The sequence below is a fragment of the Fonsecaea nubica genome (genome assembly GCF_001646965.1).
Source record: "Fonsecaea nubica strain CBS 269.64 chromosome Unknown Scaff27, whole genome shotgun sequence".
NCBI classification, from domain to species: Eukaryota; Fungi; Ascomycota; class Eurotiomycetes; order Chaetothyriales; family Herpotrichiellaceae; genus Fonsecaea; species Fonsecaea nubica.
This window is the reverse complement of record NW_019173700.1, coordinates 36,397-53,283: the sequence shown is the minus strand read 5'-3', so window position 1 is coordinate 53,283 and position 16,887 is coordinate 36,397. Positions and strand designations below refer to the sequence as shown.

The window sequence follows — 16,887 nt, the reverse complement described above, 5'->3', positions numbered from 1 at the left end:
GGATCTCCTCAAGTTAGTCGATATGTAGGTGAGATTTCGGTATTGGTATTACAAGTCGACATTGTTGACATTTGGTGGTTATGCACAAGAGATGGTGGATGAGATAGTGAATGTTGTAGAGTTGAAGCTCCTGAAGTGCTTTAAGGTAGACTTGAGCGTAGCACCTAGGACTGAGGGTGGTTGGAACCGGGGGGCAAGAAGCTGTACCGAGTATGAGTATCCCGTTCAAACAGGCCTCAAGGGTTTATTTGGAATGACCTCCAGAGTAAAAGAACCGTTTGGCGTCAGGGCTGCAATGCAGGAGAAAGTCGTCCCAAGACGGCCACGCCCAAAGTGGGAGAGAGCTCTGGGGAGCTCTTTCGGTGCCCCAAGAAGCGTGCGTGTGTGAACAAGCGCCGCAGCGCCTCGAAACTAGATAAAGTCTCAGGGTGGGCTTTAGAGGAGAGGGCTTCGAAGTGGGCGTGCTCGCTGTCGGTGTCAGCACGAGCACAGTGGACACAAGGGGCATGCCTACGATGACCTTTGTCGATGCCCAGAGCAGGAGCTCCTCAATAGGTGGGTAGCAGTGAAGTGAAACGGGCCTCTGAAGGAGCAGTAAAAGAAAGGCCCTGGTCAACTTACGAGCAAGGTCGAATCGAGATCGGAGAGTACCACTTCCGGGGACTTTGGGCAGGCTCAAAGTAGAAGGACCGGAGCGCCTGTAGAAGCAGCAGAGGAGCTACGAAACAACAGGCGTGACAGGGGCTTCTCTCGTACAAAGCCCCCAAGCAGTAGTAGTGGACATTGAAGGACATTGATCCGGCTTGGGCGGGTCGTTGAGCCGAGTTGTTGTGCCTGAGACGCCCAAAAGGGACAGCCAACACTGACGCTGTCAGGCGCTGATTTGTCGGGACGGACGGGGACTCTTGGGGGTTTGAGGCAACAATCTTGGTGACTGACTGTCACTATTGCTCCCCGCCACCTGAAATTACCTGGCTAAGAGTCTCAACTAGGCTGTAGGTCGGGCACTTTCAGGTTGAACCAAGCCCGTCAGACAGGCTCTCAATTTCAACATTAGGTGACCGCCCAGAAGCGCTTATGCAGCTTGATGGGGCGCTGATGATCGAAATTTGCGAGTTCAGGGCCACCAGAGTCATGCAGGGTGGTAGGGTGGTCTGACTAGCAGCTACTGTGCTGCCCTCTTCCACACTTCCCGGAGCTTCCCAGCTTGTCCTCTCTTTCCAGCTGCATTTCCAGAGCTGCTGATGCCGACCTTCAAGCTTGCTCGGTGTTGCCTCCTAGAGCTCCCGTTGTCTGCCGCTGACGCCCGTCACTGTCCTAACAGCAGTGCTGATCTTCCCATCCACTGTGGTTTTCTCCGCTCAAGCCGCGCAGTCTCTTTCTAGGCAACAGGAGTGTATGAGCTCTGGGCACCTCTGTCCACGCAGAGTTTCCCCTCCAAAAAGGCCGTGGGCGACGCGACAAGCATAAGCACAACGATTTATTTGTATCTGTCAGGCCGGCACCGAAATTCGCGGATTGGAGGCATGGCGATGCGCCTGCAGCTTGAGAACTTGGGGAATGGGAACCGCTTTGGAGAGTCTGCCCGTATCAGCGAGTCGTTTCGGAGGAGAATCGTCTTCACCTGCATACCCAGCATCACCCACAGACAGCAATGCCTCCGTTCGGCAGTGAAGGAGGACAACTTCAGCGGGTGAGCCTAAGCTAGGCTGTTTTAGCCTGCAGCAGAAGCAGGGTTGGGGGGTAAACAAGCCCATGTGTTGCAGCAAGGAAAGGTGACTCCTGCCCTGGGGGGCGAATAGTACTGAAGCCTACAAGCTTAGAGCCGGGAGAGTGCAGCAGCCTCAGCGAGGCAGGTCGTGTTAGGAGCCAATTAGACCTGAGGAAGGCACCCTTAGCGGCGCGACAGTGGAGCTTGCAGGACACCGAAACAAGCACCTACAGAGAGCATCCCGGCATCCTTAGAGGCCGAGCAGAGGGGAGGGGGCCACGGGGGGGGTGTTTAAAAAAAAAAAGAGGGGAGCTGCCAGGTGGCCGTGATCAATCCTCCCGCAGCTGCTTGGTTTTTTTTTCACTCTCGCTGGGTTGATCCAGCGGTTGCCCATGCACCTCGCTCGCCCACTTAAACAGGCCGCCCCCCCGCTGCCCTCGCCTCGCCCCCGTTTCCTTTCCTTTCTGCATCTTCCACCCTCTCGCTTTCCACCCAGACAAGCCCTTGCTTTCTGGCTTCACTTCCGCCGCCCATCCTTTAGTTAAAGCTCAGCCTTGCCACCTCCCATCACTGTCGCTTATAGGCGCCTATATTGTCAACTGTCCATACCCTTAGCATAACTCCAAGTTGATCTGTCTACAAAGACGCCATGGCAAAGAAGACACACGACCCTGAGTCTGCAACGACGCAGGTCAACATTGCTGATTTCCAGCGAACTCGAGATTCGGTGAGTGAACCAGATTTTTTGTGTATATTATTCTTGCTGTTCATCTGCCTCACCACACAACACGCGTCCAACCGAGCCGCGACAAACCCTCAACCCCGCGACGAGGCTCTACCCCAGCTCGCACTGAACCACAACATTGACCTCACCGTCACTCCCCTTGTGCATGTCACCTCACTGTCTCGCATACACTTTCAACTTATGTAGCACACCTCCCCTCCTTTGATCCTATGATTCATTGCCTTTCCCCATGTCTTCGTCCACGCTTCATATCACCCCCAGCGTCGCCCGCATTGAGTTCGGGCACCTATTGAACCGTGCCGCCATCAAATGCGTCGACGTCCTCACTGAAGATTTGGCGGCTCTCGGCGAGCTTGTCCGCCAAGTTCAAAATGAATCAGTGGCATTTGCTCACACATCCTCTCAGGTCATTGTTGCTCTTGCAACACTTCAATCCTCTGTCCAAGACCTCTCGCGCGCATACATCCAACATGCCAACACCGTCCTCACACCTGGCAAACATGGCCTTAACCCCATTGACGCCAACCTAACCAGTATCCTTACCGAGTCTGGTCTCTTGAGCGCTAGGCCCGCCGATGCTGCCCCAGCTGCTGCACCGGAACCAGATGTCGATGGGAAGAAGAAGCGCAAGAGGACACCGCATGATCCTAACGCACCGAAGCGTGCTCTCACGCCGTATTTCCTCTACATGCAAAGTGCTCGTGCCACTATTGCCAAGGAATTGGGCGACTCAGCGAAACCGAAAGAGGTTGCAGATGAGGGAACTCGCCGATGGACTGAGATGAGCCCTGCTGAGAAGAGCGTACGTCCCTTGCTCGCATTCGTTTGTTGCTCGCACAGACTAACCCCCACACAGATTTGGGACGACAAGTACCAGAAGAACCTGGCCGCGTACCGCGTCAAGATGGCAGCGTACAAAGCCGGTCAGCCTGTTCCTGACGACGAGACTGCAGCGCGCCTGGTGGAAATGGGTAAAGCTCCCGAGCACGTCGCCGGCCTGGATGCTGAGGCAGAGACGGAAGAAGAGCCAGTTGAGGAAGAAGAAGAAGAGGAAGAGGCCCCGGCCCCGGAACCCACACCTCCCAAATCAAAGAGACGCAAGACCAAAGATGTCGAGCCCACTCCCAGCAAAGCAACTCCCAAGGCCGAAGCCAAATCTCCAGAGAAGGACAGGAAGTCTAAGAAGAGCAGGAGGGAAGCTGCCACTGCTGCTCCAACCAAAGTCGAGAAGTCCAAAAAGTCTAAGAAATGAATGCACTCCAACGACTCTGGTGGGGAATGACGGTTGTGTATGTGGGCGCGTGGACATGATCATTCGTTACCGGTTTCGATTTTCGGTCTGGGGAATTTTGGAATTCAAGAACTCGACTCTCGCTGCCATGAGGTTGTATGAGGTTGTTTCTCCTGTGGAAGGAATGTGTTAGGAATGTGTTCATAATGAAAGGCGGTCACTGTTCGGCGCAGTGCAGAAATGGTGATGAGCGCCATGCAAAGGGCCGAGTAACTAGTCTGTTCAACGAGGTCAATGTTGAAATGTTTTTGTTTGTTCTGTCTCTACCAAGTCCTTTTCTCAACTACCACAACTACTAATGACGCACCAGCACCAAAACAAAGTTCCTGTCTTGATCTCTTCTCCGCATCTAGACCCCACGCACTGGTGGTTACAAAGCTTGCCACCATCGAGACTGGCCACTCCGGTAGACTCCTTCAAAAGAACCACTCGAAAGCCTCCTAGGGCATGAACTGGGGTGGTTCCATTGCTTATCCAGACCTGTCCTCATACCACTCCGAAGCTTCCTTTGCCCCGCAATGGCCCCTCGACCATGATAGGTCAGACTGGCATAGATAAGGCACCGCATCCTAGATGGATTGAAGGATGAAAATCTTCAAAAGCTGCAAGTTCCAGGCTTGCGAGTGCCTTTTCTGCGGGCAGTTTTCAATATGCAGCTCGTTGCGAAAGAGGTACGTATGTTCCGAGGGCCAGTTTTTCCTCACCTAGAAGACCTTTGTTGACTGACTTCTTCGACACCTGGAAACAGCTAGATAAGCTCGTGATATCCCAGCTTGGCTTCCTGGCCCAACGGAGACTCGCCAGAGGCGTCAGGCTGAATCATTCAGAGGCTTGCGTGGGTGGTTCTCCTCTGAAACACACGGGCCTTTGGAATTCTGGGAAAGCTGATCTCTTCCTCTAGGCTTTGATCGCCAGCAACTTGCAAGAGGTATTTCTCCCAACAAAGCTGGTGTCAACCGCGAACATATTTGTCCTAATGAGAGGGGTTGTTTCTTAGCTCATTCGCGATGGAAACCACACGGTCGCCGACCTAATGTCCATTGGGAAGACCATGCTCGGTCGACGACATGTGCTTCCCTCTGTTCTGTCCACCTTGACAGAACTGCAGGTCGAGGGGACCTTCAAGACCGGCACGTACCTGGTCACGGTCCACCATCCAATCAGTTCCGACGATGGAGACCTTGAAAAGGCGCTGTATGGAAGCTTCCTCCCTGTGCCGTCCAAGGACGCATTTCCCTTGCTAGACGAGAGTGAGTACGACAATACGAAAATGCCGGGTGCAGTCGTTCCGGTGAAAGAAGGCAAAATTACGTTGAACGAGGGTCGGAAGAGGATTCAGCTCAAGGTCGTGAGCAAGGGGGACAGGCCAATACAGGTAGGTATCGACAACCTCTGGGGTTTCGGCAAGGTGATCGATCTCCAAGGCCGACTGATATGTGTTGCTCTTACAGATTGGGTCCCATTACCACTTCATCGAAACGAATCCGCAACTCGAGTTTGATAGAAGTAGAGCATATGGCTTCCGTCTAGACATCCCCGCAGGTACATCGGTCCGTTTTGAGCCCGGAGACACAAAGACAGTCACTCTGGTCGAGATTGCAGGCAACAAGGTGATACACGGTGGAAACAACCTCGCTTCGGGCCCTGTCGATGTATCTCGCGCCGACGAAATCGTGCAGAAACTACAGCAAGCTGGGTTCGCCCACGCGCCTGAACCGGCCGGTGACCTGGCGCATATCGACGTCGCATCCATGACCCGCGCGGCCTATGCCGGCATGTTCGGTCCCACGACTGGTGATCGCGTCCGGCTGGGAATGACCGACCTATGGATCAAGGTCGAAAAGGACTTGACGGTCTACGGCGAGGAGTGCAAGTTTGGTGGCGGCAAAACTCTTCGAGAAGGCATGGGACAAGCATCAGACCGGAAGGATGCCGATATCCTTGACACGGTCGTCACCAATGCGCTGATTGTCGACTGGTCCGGCATCTACAAGGCCGACGTGGGTATCAAGGACGGCATCATCGTGGGCATTGGTAAAGCGGGCAATCCGGACGTCATGGACGGTGTCCATCCCAACATGATCGTCGGCAACGGCACCGACGTCATTGCAGGAGAGCATAGCATCCTTACCGCGGGAGGTATCGACTCGCACATTCACCTGATCTGTCCTCAACAAGCTTACGAATCTGTCGCGGCCGGCATCACCACTTATCTCGGAGGTGGCACGGGTCCTAGTACAGGGACCAACGCGACAACATGCACGCCTGGGAAATGGCACATGAAACAGATGCTCCAAGCGATCGACTCGATCCCCATCAACTACGGCATCACGGGTAAAGGAAATGACAGCTCGCCGGTCGCTCTTCGCGAGCAATGCGAGGCTGGGGCGTGCGGCCTCAAATTACACGAAGACTGGGGCACGACGCCCGCGGCGATCGACACGTGCCTGTCTGTGTGCGACGAATACGACGTCCAATGCCTCATCCACACCGACACGCTCAACGAGTCTGGCTTTGTGGAGTCCTCGGTCGCCGCCTTCAAGGGCCGCACCATCCACACCTACCACACCGAGGGTGCCGGCGGCGGGCACGCGCCCGACATCATCTCTGTGGTCGAACACGCCAATGTGCTCCCCTCATCGACGAACCCCACGAGACCGTTTACGAGGAACACGCTGGACGAGCACCTCGACATGCTGATGGTGTGTCACCACCTCTCCAAGAACATCCCGGAGGACATTGCGTTCGCCGAGTCGCGGATCCGCGCCGAGACCATCGCGGCCGAAGACGTGCTCCACGACCTCGGCGCCATCTCCATGATGTCCTCGGACTCGCAGGCCATGGGGCGCTGCGGCGAAGTCATCCTCCGCACGTGGAACACGGCGCACAAGAACAAACAGCAGCGCGGAACTCTAAAAGAAGATGAAGGCACCGACGCCGACAACTTCCGCGTCAAGCGGTACCTGAGCAAGTATACGATCAACCCGGCTATTGCGCAGGGGATGAGTCACTTGGTGGGCAGCGTCGAGGTGGGCAAGGTGGCCGACCTAGTGTTGTGGAAGCCGAGCATGTTTGGGACGAAGCCGAGCTTGGTGGTCAAGGGCGGGATGATCAGCTATGCGCAAATGGTAACATTTCACCCTCTCCTTGCACCTATTCCTTCTTGTTATGTCATATGCCCTCCACACTCATCCCCAGACCCCCCCTTTGCCCTTTCGTCCCCTCAGCCTTGTCCCTCCCTCTCCTCCACACTCTATAAGAAAGAGGTACTAACCCTGACAACACGTATAGGGCGACCCCAACGCCTCCATCCCGACGGTGCAGCCCGTGCTCATGCGGCCCATGTTCGCGGCGCACGTCCCCTCGCGGAGCATCACGTTCGTGTCGCAGCACTCCGTGACGTCCGGTGTCGTGGCGTCGTACAACCTCTCCAAGCGCGTCGAGGCGGTCAAGAACTGCCGCGCCGTGGGGAAGAAGGACATGAAGTTCAACGACGCCATGCCTCGCATGAAGGTCGACCCGGAATCCTACAAGGTCGAGGCCGACGGGGTCCATTGCACGGCCGCGCCGGCTGAGGTGGTGCCTCTGGGTCAGACGTACTTTGTTTATTGATCCCCGTCTCTTTTGCAGCGATGTGAATAAAGTGTGTGGGAGCGGAGCAGGGACGCGAAAATATGAAAACGGACAGAGAGATATAGGGTGGGGGGAGAAAGAGAATAAAGGACACCAGACATGACATGGGCAGAGGATATGAAAACAGCGCGCCCTCTGAAAAATGACCAAATGGAATGAATCAATGAATGCCGAAGTCTTTGAATGGATATTCTTCCATCCCACGAACGAGCAATGGAGCCATGCAGGGCACTCTTTCGTATCGTTTCCTCCATCCCTCCATCCCCCATATCGACATGAAATAACGGCGCATTACGATCGAGACTCCCAGCGTGAATGACTTGATTACGGCATAGCATACGAAACTGATCGCTAACGAAAGCGACGCCCTCCCTCCTAGGTATTTATTCACTTTCTGAAATCCAGGACCAGGACACGAGATCAATAAGTTCCGGTTTGTGTGCGTGTGTTTGTCTTTGGAAATGAAACTGCATTTTTCAGGAGAGGTTTCGAACCAAGTCATATATATTTGGGAGAAGAAAAGCTTTAGTAACCATGTCGAGCTGCGAAGCTACTAACCATCCTGTACCATCCTGTAATCATCACCAAGACTGGACATGTTCCAAGGAAAGATCCCCCACAACAGCAACAGTCCGTAAACTGCAATGCCACCCTTTGCGCTCATTTGCTGGCGTGCATCCGCCGCCCTCGCAGGCGTAAACCAAGCTGAAAAGAGACGTGTGTCTGCTCTTGCACTCGCCAAACAATATCAAACCGAAAATGCCGCGCCCCCAGCAGGCTCTAGACTTCGCGTGCCATCCCGTGCTTCCATGTCATTATTCGTGTGCATCTTTCCATCGTGTACCCAGCATGCATTCGTACTCGTCATATCGTGGGACTTGTCGCTCTTCATATGCGGGGGATTGGTGGTCCGCTCAAGAGCTCAAGCCATTGCAGTAAAGTTCCCACGGGCATTTTGACTCCGCTGTCGCTCAATTGGACTCATCGGGTCGGTGGTAGGGTATTTCCTCCCTTGCACACCGGTTACGGTCGCGATTCTTGGAACTGGCTGAGCCGGTCGCCTCTGCCCATTGCTCCGCTCCCAATCCGAGGAGCGGTGCCTGTGGTCGCTTCCACTGCTACTTTCTCGTGTCAGAGGTTCGAAATTCGTCTGGTCCGGGTAACGTATTGATGGCGCTCGTGGGTCGAACTGTGCTTGCGCGTTCTCTGGAATAGGTGTTGCGGGAGTGGAGCTGGGGGTGTCGTTATCCCACACTGTCTCCCGCCACTGTGGTGGGCGACCTCCCCCATAGGGTTGTTGAGGTGGTTGAGGCGGGGACTTGATTGCACGAGGTGGGTAGTACTCGGGTCGCAAAGGCTGTGAAGGTTTGAATGCAGGGCCCGGTGCACGGTAACCTGCATCCGAAGAATGACGCCGTTTGTGCGACGACCTCATAAAGGAGGGTACCCATAAAGAAGAGCGACGGCTCTTTCGATCTTCGTCGGATCTACGATGATGCCGGCCGGCCTGTGAAGCCTCCGAACTCCCCTCGCTGCCGGTATCTTCGTCGACAGTCGAGGGACTGCGTGCGGGCGAACGGTACGGTGCGGTATTGTATCCGGACGAGGGTCGTCGTCCAGGTTGCTCTGGTGGCGCAGTCGCCTGTCTCCGATTCGACGGGCTGTTCGACGAGGTTTTGTGGTGACCGGGAGGAGCTGTTGTTGTATGCGACCGCTGGCGCGGTGAAGGTTTTGGAGAGGGTCTTTGAGCCGAATGGCTGCGAGTCTTCCGTGCCTCATACTGATTTCGAGGATCCCACGGCGATCCTCTTTCTCCCGACGGGGAAGGGAAATCTGGAACACTACTCCGTCGGCGATGGATATCCGTCATATGATCTTGATCGTCGCGAGAGCTGCTCCGCGACGGCCTCGTGGGTCGCCCTGGTTGCGTGCCAGAGAAATAGCCTTCTCGTCGGTCATAGGCTTCGAGATGTGGGGACTGGTAAGGAGAGTTCTTTATGCGCCGCATGTTGTAGTTCTGCTGGTTCAGTTTGCCAGTCACCAGTTTGTGCCATCTCTCCATCTCCTCATCCGGCCGAGTTGGGAAAACGTCCTTGGGAATGTATTTTGGATAGGTTCCACCATTGTGCATCGGGACATTCCATAGCTGAACCGCTTTTTGAATAAACGACACATTTTCCTCCGGGCAGAGCAGCAACTGGATCGTTTGCCAGCGAGCAAATCCAGCCGGCGTCAGGCACGGAATTCGGGGTGTCTCGAAGGGACTCGGGGTTGGCTGCAGCGAGTGAAAGCAGCCGAGAGTTTGGTACATGAAGGAGAGGGCGTGGTCAGAGGATTTGAGGAAGAGCGAGTCATAGTTGCCGCCTACAGTTCTGTAGAATGTCGCTAGACGGGATGGAGTGAGTTCATTGTCAGGTCCGGGCTCTAGAGTCGCCTGTTTCTCCAGTCAGCGAGTTGACCTTGAGGAGCAATGCGGTAGACTCACTATGACTTTGGCAATGCCCCAACACAGCTGCTCGAACTGAAGGGTTGCACTTTTATCGGGATTGATCAGATATCTCCAAAAGCCAGGAGCAGAACCCGCGGATTGGTTGGGCTCCATTATTGTGAAGTGTAGTCGATACTGCGGACAACCGCAGACAGGATCCTTTTCTTTGAGTTGCCCGTTGATGTCGCTCTCATGGTCAGGCCACCCTCTCACACAACTTCTGAGATCGGTTTGCAGGGAGGAAGGGACGTAGCGGGAGCGAGGAGGACGAGGTTATCTGGGATAGCGGAGGTTGGGTGGAGGAGTGAGGACTGGTCGCAATGGATCAAGTGGCAGATGTCGAGTCACTCTGGCTCACGAAGGAGAGAACTGGTGCCTCGCGCGCGGCAGCCAAAGTCAATTATCAGGTTGAATAGAGGCCAAAGAGATGGTCAGGATGTGGATGTGATTCAATACAGAGGATTGTGGGAGAATTCATGCAAGCTCCCGGTGTGTTCACCGCTTGACTGTGCCACAATTGTCACCCCCGCGATATTGTCGCAGTCTTGAAAGCTTCCCGCTTCCTTGGTATGACTAGTCGACAAGCGGATTGTTCCAACAACCCGTCGAGCCGTCAAGCTTCCTATCCGCCATCTAGAGCCACAGCAGCCCACAAAGAGCCCGCAGAGCCCGCAGAGGGAGAATCCTCCCCCCCCATCATCGTGCAGGTGGCAGATCCAGGTCTTCGCCCCCGACGGTCCATCTGACTGGTGGAGTTTGTCGTTTGTCTTTATTTCTTGAGGTTCGGCCCTTCGCATTGGACCAAATTCTCGTCATTCTGCCTGGCTCACAGGTATCCCTCCAATTGGTGCCTGATTCTATTCCCTTTGCAGTCTTGCGGGTGCTTGGGTGTGAGGCTTAGGCCGAGCGTCTCCAGATCTACTGACGTCCTATGACCCTGTAACACTTGACTCGCCATTGATGCGGCCTTATGGCGTGCGCACTCTTACAAACACCGGGGCCTGGTAGGCTTTGATGCCCAAGGGACGCAGGCTCCCGTTTCCTTGGTTTGCGAACAATGACACATGCTTGAGCCACTTGTCTGGCTGATCCAATCACCGGAACGGGTGTCGATTTAACACCTGCGGATTTGTGTGGGTTGCTTTTCTCGCCGATTTAAGGCCGCCAGGCTTGTCGATTACATGCCTGTTCTTGCCAACTCTCTTGACGACAAGACTTTTATGATGAGCGAAAGCAGCATCTGAGATTACGCACCTCTCAGCCAGATACATTGCTGCTGAAGCCGCACGACGCTAATGCTGGTCATCTATGTCAGTGGCACAACTAAGGGTTGGCAGATTCGAGGAGAAAATAGGACATCCACCTCCTATCATGGGACACCTGCTCCCACAAAACACTGAAACGTTTTAATGTGACAAGGACGGAGTTGGTGATATTCCCCGAATTCTAACCTTGGGGTGCATGGCCCGCGTGCATGTCTCTGGTGTGTCTGGTAATACCTGCTCCTGTTCGACCTGGACCTTCATGCTATGCCTACGATAATCACTGAACCCCCGGAACAAATATCATCTGCTATCGACTGACATACGGAGGTCTCGTGCCCCAAGATTCACGATCTTGTCAGCGCCAGTTCTTCGGAGGGCATACAGTCTCAGCAGGGACCGGTCGCTCGAGCGAAGGCAGGATGGTATATAGCTCTCACTGCTGTCTACTTTGATGAGAGGGCTCACCTACGGACCATAGTGTACCTCGATTTCGCCTTAGAGGCGGCAGGTAAGCCGAGGCGTAGGCAGTTAGTACTTCAGTTTGGCCAATCAACAAGGGCAAGTAGCACACGCTAGCATCTACCATTGTATCAAGGTGCGAGGCGGTTGAGACATCAAACATCTCACTCCTCACATTGCCCCTCCCAACTCAGAGCACTCAACCATCTACAACATGACTACCCTCCTCAGCCTCCCCGTCGAAGTTCGAGAAAATATCTACCGCTTCAGTCTTCCAAGACAGCAACTCAAACTGCAGGCTTTCTGCGACCCGGAATGGTCCGACGCTGAGAAACCGGCGGGCATCCCAGCCCTGTTCTTCGTCAACAAAACCATCTCGGCCGAAGCTGCGCCAATCTTTTATTCTCGCGCCGTGCTCAACATCACACCCCCGAGTCTATCTTCCTTCCTGGCCAGTTGTGTGGCTGGCACTGGTCCAAATATCAACCTAGCTCTGGCCTTGGACCTCGAGTTTTCCTCATGCCCGCGGCGGCATCTGCAGCGCATCACTGAATCACACGTCTACGGCCGTCAACGTCAGGTGCTCTCGGCCGAAGCATATGAGGCACTCCTCCGCTGGCTTGTCGACAACACGGCGGTGCAGACAATTCACTTGTCTTGGCGCCTCATGACGAGGTTACGAGGTGCACGGGTAGACCTCAAGGCCGCCTTCAATCTCTACACTGCTGCCGCGAGTCTCTCTCTGGTACGGAAGGTTTACGTGTACAGTACTCACCCTCGATCATCCTGGGAATCGACGCGCTATCTCGAACTGAAGAAAGCCTTGAACGGACTGGATCTGCCTGAAGTCCAAGTTTACGTCCTCGGAGAAGGTGGTCAGCATGATGCACTTTTGGATCCTCGATGGGATGCACGAAAGAGCGACGACGCCGAAAGACGAGATATGGTCCATCAGATTTCGTCTTGGTTTGATTCACTCCGAAGCACGCTTCCTCCCTCCAAAGAAAGAAGCATTGCGACGAATGAGCCGCGGTTATACCAAGTGTTCTGCATCTTTCGACACGTGGCGAACACACCCTCGGGTGCTACAGATCTATTGCCCGTTTAAATGGAGTGAAGAAACCTCACTATGTGGTTGCGACCTTGACCCTTGACCATTACCTCGGTATGCAATGCTCCAGCCACAGTTAATCGATCCACTTCCAGTTTTCCTTCTCTACAGATCTGCTCCAAGGTGGCTGCTTGTCCTGGTGGCACAATCTCGTCGTTGCCCGCCTCCAAAATCAAAACCTTCAGATCTGGTCTGGCCCTCCCGATCTGATGGAGAGCAGTCTTGCTATCCCACGTCGACCGCAAGAATGGGGACAGATATCGGTAAGGAAGAAATTTCTGTGGATAGAGAGCGATGAGGATTTCTCTCAAATCCACGAAAGGCGTTTCGAGGAGAAGTCCAGAGAATCCACGAAGGCTTGAGTTATCGTGTCTCAGCAGATTCGCCAGGCTCACAGTTGCGACACCAGCACCAATAGACTGCCCCCATACCACGAACCTGGTGCCTTCGCAACGATACCGACTTCGTATCCATTCCAAGGCCGCTTCGGCATCCAGCTCAATCCCACTTTGGGATGGGCTCCCCTTTGATTTCCAGAAACCGCGATAAGACAAAGCCACCATGGTGTACTTTTTACTAGATTGATTCTGTGACAAGCTTTTCAAGACGTTTGAAAGGTAGGGAAGTCGAGGCGGCAACGACGATGCGTTTCTGATCGATTTCAGTGGTGCGGAAGCGCGGTGAATGTACCACTGCAACTTACCCTTGCAAATACAGCACAACAACATGGTTCTTCACCTCAGACTCAGCAGAAGCTTTAACCGATCCCTCTAAAACCTTGATCGCCGTCCCATCCGCGGCCTTGAGGTCATTTTCTACCCATACCACAGGCTTGCATTGCGATGCATAATCGCTAACTTTCTCCGATCGGGAGAATGGCGGGACCGAAGGCATATAGATGATCTTGTTCTGGAAAACAACCATCATGAAGCACTTATACGTCCATAGTGTCACCAACAGTCCTCCAAAGACGACAGGCGGCAGGAGGAAAGCTGGGACTGACTCCACGCCAAACTGACGACGAGGGACTAATGGTGAGAGTGGATGGGGGAGTGGGAGTCGCGGCCGCGGTCGCTTGAGCCGAGAACCCGCATGTCGAATTGGAAGAGTCTTGACAGGGGAGAACGAACGCCACCATACTTGAGCACATCTCATTGATACGAGTGCTCTGGCATTCAGTATTGACACCGAAAACGAATGTTGACGTTTGTGGAAGCTCGACAAGCGCCAAGACACTAAACCGAAAACGGAACTACTCTAGACAGAATATTCAGCCTTGCGCGGAGGTCATATCGAGAGATCTGTACTTGGTATAGAAGATCATGAACGCAAGGACGTCCCTTTGGGTCCTTGGACTCAATGACTTCGGCGAGAATATCACGAACAGCACCACTGGCACAGACGACAACTCTCCCAAGTTTTCATCTTCGACGGCAGACTATTCGTGCGTCACCTTTCTTCAGTCTCTGGTCTTGCTCGCCCGCGCCTCCTGGTTTACCTAGATCCCCTAGCTGGGTATACATCAAATCTGAGATATACATTTCATCTCATCTTCGCCTTATCTTTTCCTCTTCACCTCTCGTGCCCCTCAAATGTCAACGGTATCTCTGTCTCTCATTCACTATCCCTTCTTCACTATATTTATCATGTGCTTGAAACCATTTTCCACAAAGCGCAAGACTTCACTCGTCACTTAAGCGACACTTTTCAACTCGATTCATTTTGTCACGCAATCTATCCCCCCTCAAGCCCCACCTTCTTCTCTCTCTCCTTTAGTGCCCAGCTTGTTATGTTCCTCTTCTACTCTTGCATCTGGAACGAACTAACCATATAGAGTCCTATGCGCCGTCATCGAACCCGGTTCACTAATGCCTGCTTTGACCAAAATCCATTCACTTCATCTCACACTATAAGTTGCATTTTGCAACCTATTGACCAATATATTATCTGCTTCTTGCTGCTCACCCGCGCTCCCAATTAGGTCAACTCGGAAATATCTGGTCTGTTTCACCTAATAACTCTCGAATATGGATTTTCGACCGCGGCGTCCTAACCGTTATGATCGCGGCGATGATCGAATGACGGAGATGCCTGGCGTTGGCCTAGTTCCTAATAGACCGCGCTCACAGAGCCGTTTCGTCAATCAAAGAGATCCTGAAGAGCGTCCTCGACGACATGACCCCACCTATGAGGGAAGCCAGCCCGCATTGGCGCAGCGAGGAAGAAGGTACCAGCCGTCCCAACAGGAGAGCTCGGGCAATCCCCGGGCGAAAGAGGGGGACAAAATCCCTATACGCGCAGAAATTGAAAGGTTCGTGCCGGAGTATCACAATTCGATGCAATTCCTCGCTGAGAGCTTTGCTTGCAGAAAACGGGAGCTCAGCGACGAGCCCACACGGCAGGACGCCCTCAGCGGCAAAGGCGGCCATGAAAAGATTGAATACACGGACCGGCATCTGTTCTATGCTAGAGACCGACTGCGATCGAACAGAACTAGGTTATCACAGAGGAGATCGCCCGAACCTGTTCGCGTCAGACAAGAGGAACCCGAAGAACTGCCGAGTGAAGTACCACAAGACACTGACGAAAGCTCACCACCGATCTCGCCACCTAACGAACATGCAAAATCGGCGTCCAGTAAAGTGCGAGACAATCCCGAGGAGTGCAGCTCACGTCCCCCAGGCCCACGCCCGCCAGACCCAAGTGGAGGAAACAACAGTCGCCAAGGTTGCATTTGTCCGATAGGTCTTGCCTGTCCAAATAAGGGGGATCACAAAATCGATTGTCGGACGCTAGTACTCGAGTGGACCAAGTGGCAGTGGCTCCAGATGCAAAAATCCGCTGAAATGTAAGTTGACATTGAGACGTGGGTTTGTGGGCCGCGTATATTGACAAGAGGCTCGATATCAGACTGCCGCCGGACCGTCCCGCCGAAGAGGAACCCTTCATCACCCTACAGGAGACCACACCGATCGTCAGGCTACTCGATCAGATCCCCGTACGGGGACGTATGACGATGGCGATTCGGCATACCTTTGCCAAGATCCAAGACTGGATCAGGATGATGCAGAATCATTCAATGACAGAAGAGATTCTCAACGAGTCTCGTGTGCGTGAGCACTTGAAGAGGTTTCTATCGGACGATAACGAGGAGATGCGGAGAGAAAAGGCCGTCCCAGAACATATCGTCGAAGACCTGACAATCTTGTATCGGAAGTGGCACCTTGGCGATCTCGGGGTGCTCGCTCGTCGCGGGCTCGTGGAACGCGGACCCAACCGCATGCTATTTCCAGACCGGGACTGGAAGTTCAAGCGCGACGCGAACTATTTCGGCCATGGCCTCCTGGTCAACGGTCAGACCTGGTGTTACCGCGCCGAGATGATGCGGGATGGGGCTCACGCACAGATCATCGCGGGAATCTCAGGCTCGAAGACGGAAGGGGCACGGAGCGTCGTGATGGGGTATCACGACGAAGGTCGAGAGGAATACTACGCCGACGTCGACCAGGGCGACACGATCTACTACTACGGCACAGCCCTGCGTCTGAAGGCCGGCGACACAGAGCCCACCAACCTCAAGGACGCCGTCCCCCATCGCGTGGAGCGGATCACAAGAAATTCAAAGGGCGAAGGTCCCACCAACGCGACCCTGGCCCTCTTCCAGTCGTACAGGACCGGTCGCCCCGTCCGGGTATTCCGGTCGTGGCGCCTGGCCGAGATCGTCCCGCACCGGCCCGTCTGGGGCTTTCGCTACGATGGCCTCTACGTTGTCACGGCGCCGGAACTGGTCAGAATCGAGCGGCAGATCTACCGCTTCAAGATGGAGCGCATGACCACCGGCCAAGGCCCGCTGCGACATAGCGGCGCGCCGCTACGGCCGGAAGTCCATCGAGCGAGCCGCAAACGCAGACGGGATGGCGAGTGAGACTCAACTCAACTCAACTCATCCCACCTTATCCAGAAGAAGAAGGAGGGCAGAGAAGGGCTTATTGGTCACCGACCACGACGAGCCACTATGAGAATCTCGAAAATGACTATGGATGGCAACCGTTAGAGGAGGTACATCGAGCGGGAGCTCAACGAGCTTACAAACGAACAAATTATCACACGGCTCTAACACCAAAGAGCCCGCCGCCATCAAGAAACTTTGTCGATTACGACCTGATGCCAACGACATGTTTTTC

General features: G+C 54.3%; 5 protein-coding genes across 5 annotated transcripts; 4 read left to right on the top strand and 1 right to left on the bottom strand.

The window, feature by feature from the left end:
• Positions 1-2,685: 2,685 nt before the first annotated feature.
• AYO20_04894 (hypothetical protein) lies at positions 2,686-3,708 on the top strand (the record flags this gene model as incomplete). Its single annotated transcript, XM_022643188.1, has 2 exons — positions 2,686-3,258; positions 3,313-3,708. The coding sequence occupies 2 exons, from the start codon at positions 2,686-2,688 to the stop codon at positions 3,706-3,708; spliced, it is 969 nt and encodes a 322-aa protein (XP_022500756.1).
• Positions 3,709-4,780: 1,072 nt separating this feature from the next.
• On the top strand, positions 4,781-7,359 carry AYO20_04893 (urease; the record flags this gene model as incomplete). The annotated part of the gene is made up of 3 exons (XM_022643187.1): positions 4,781-5,122; positions 5,199-6,875; positions 7,039-7,359. 3 exons carry the CDS (start codon positions 4,781-4,783, stop codon positions 7,357-7,359), a joined length of 2,340 nt encoding a protein of 779 aa, XP_022500755.1.
• A 943-nt stretch (positions 7,360-8,302) lies between these two features.
• AYO20_04892 (hypothetical protein) lies at positions 8,303-9,982 on the bottom strand (the record flags this gene model as incomplete). Its single annotated transcript, XM_022643186.1, has 2 exons — positions 8,303-9,814; positions 9,866-9,982. The coding sequence occupies 2 exons, from the start codon at positions 9,980-9,982 to the stop codon at positions 8,303-8,305; spliced, it is 1,629 nt and encodes a 542-aa protein (XP_022500754.1).
• A 1,824-nt stretch (positions 9,983-11,806) lies between these two features.
• Positions 11,807-12,700, top strand: AYO20_04891 (hypothetical protein; the record flags this gene model as incomplete). The annotated part of the gene is made up of 1 exon (XM_022643185.1): positions 11,807-12,700. One exon carries the CDS (start codon positions 11,807-11,809, stop codon positions 12,698-12,700), a length of 894 nt encoding a protein of 297 aa, XP_022500753.1.
• Positions 12,701-14,730: 2,030 nt separating this feature from the next.
• On the top strand, positions 14,731-16,628 carry AYO20_04890 (hypothetical protein; the record flags this gene model as incomplete). Its single annotated transcript, XM_022643184.1, has 2 exons — positions 14,731-15,551; positions 15,602-16,628. 2 exons carry the CDS (start codon positions 14,731-14,733, stop codon positions 16,626-16,628), a joined length of 1,848 nt encoding a protein of 615 aa, XP_022500752.1.
• Positions 16,629-16,887: the final 259 nt, after the last annotated feature.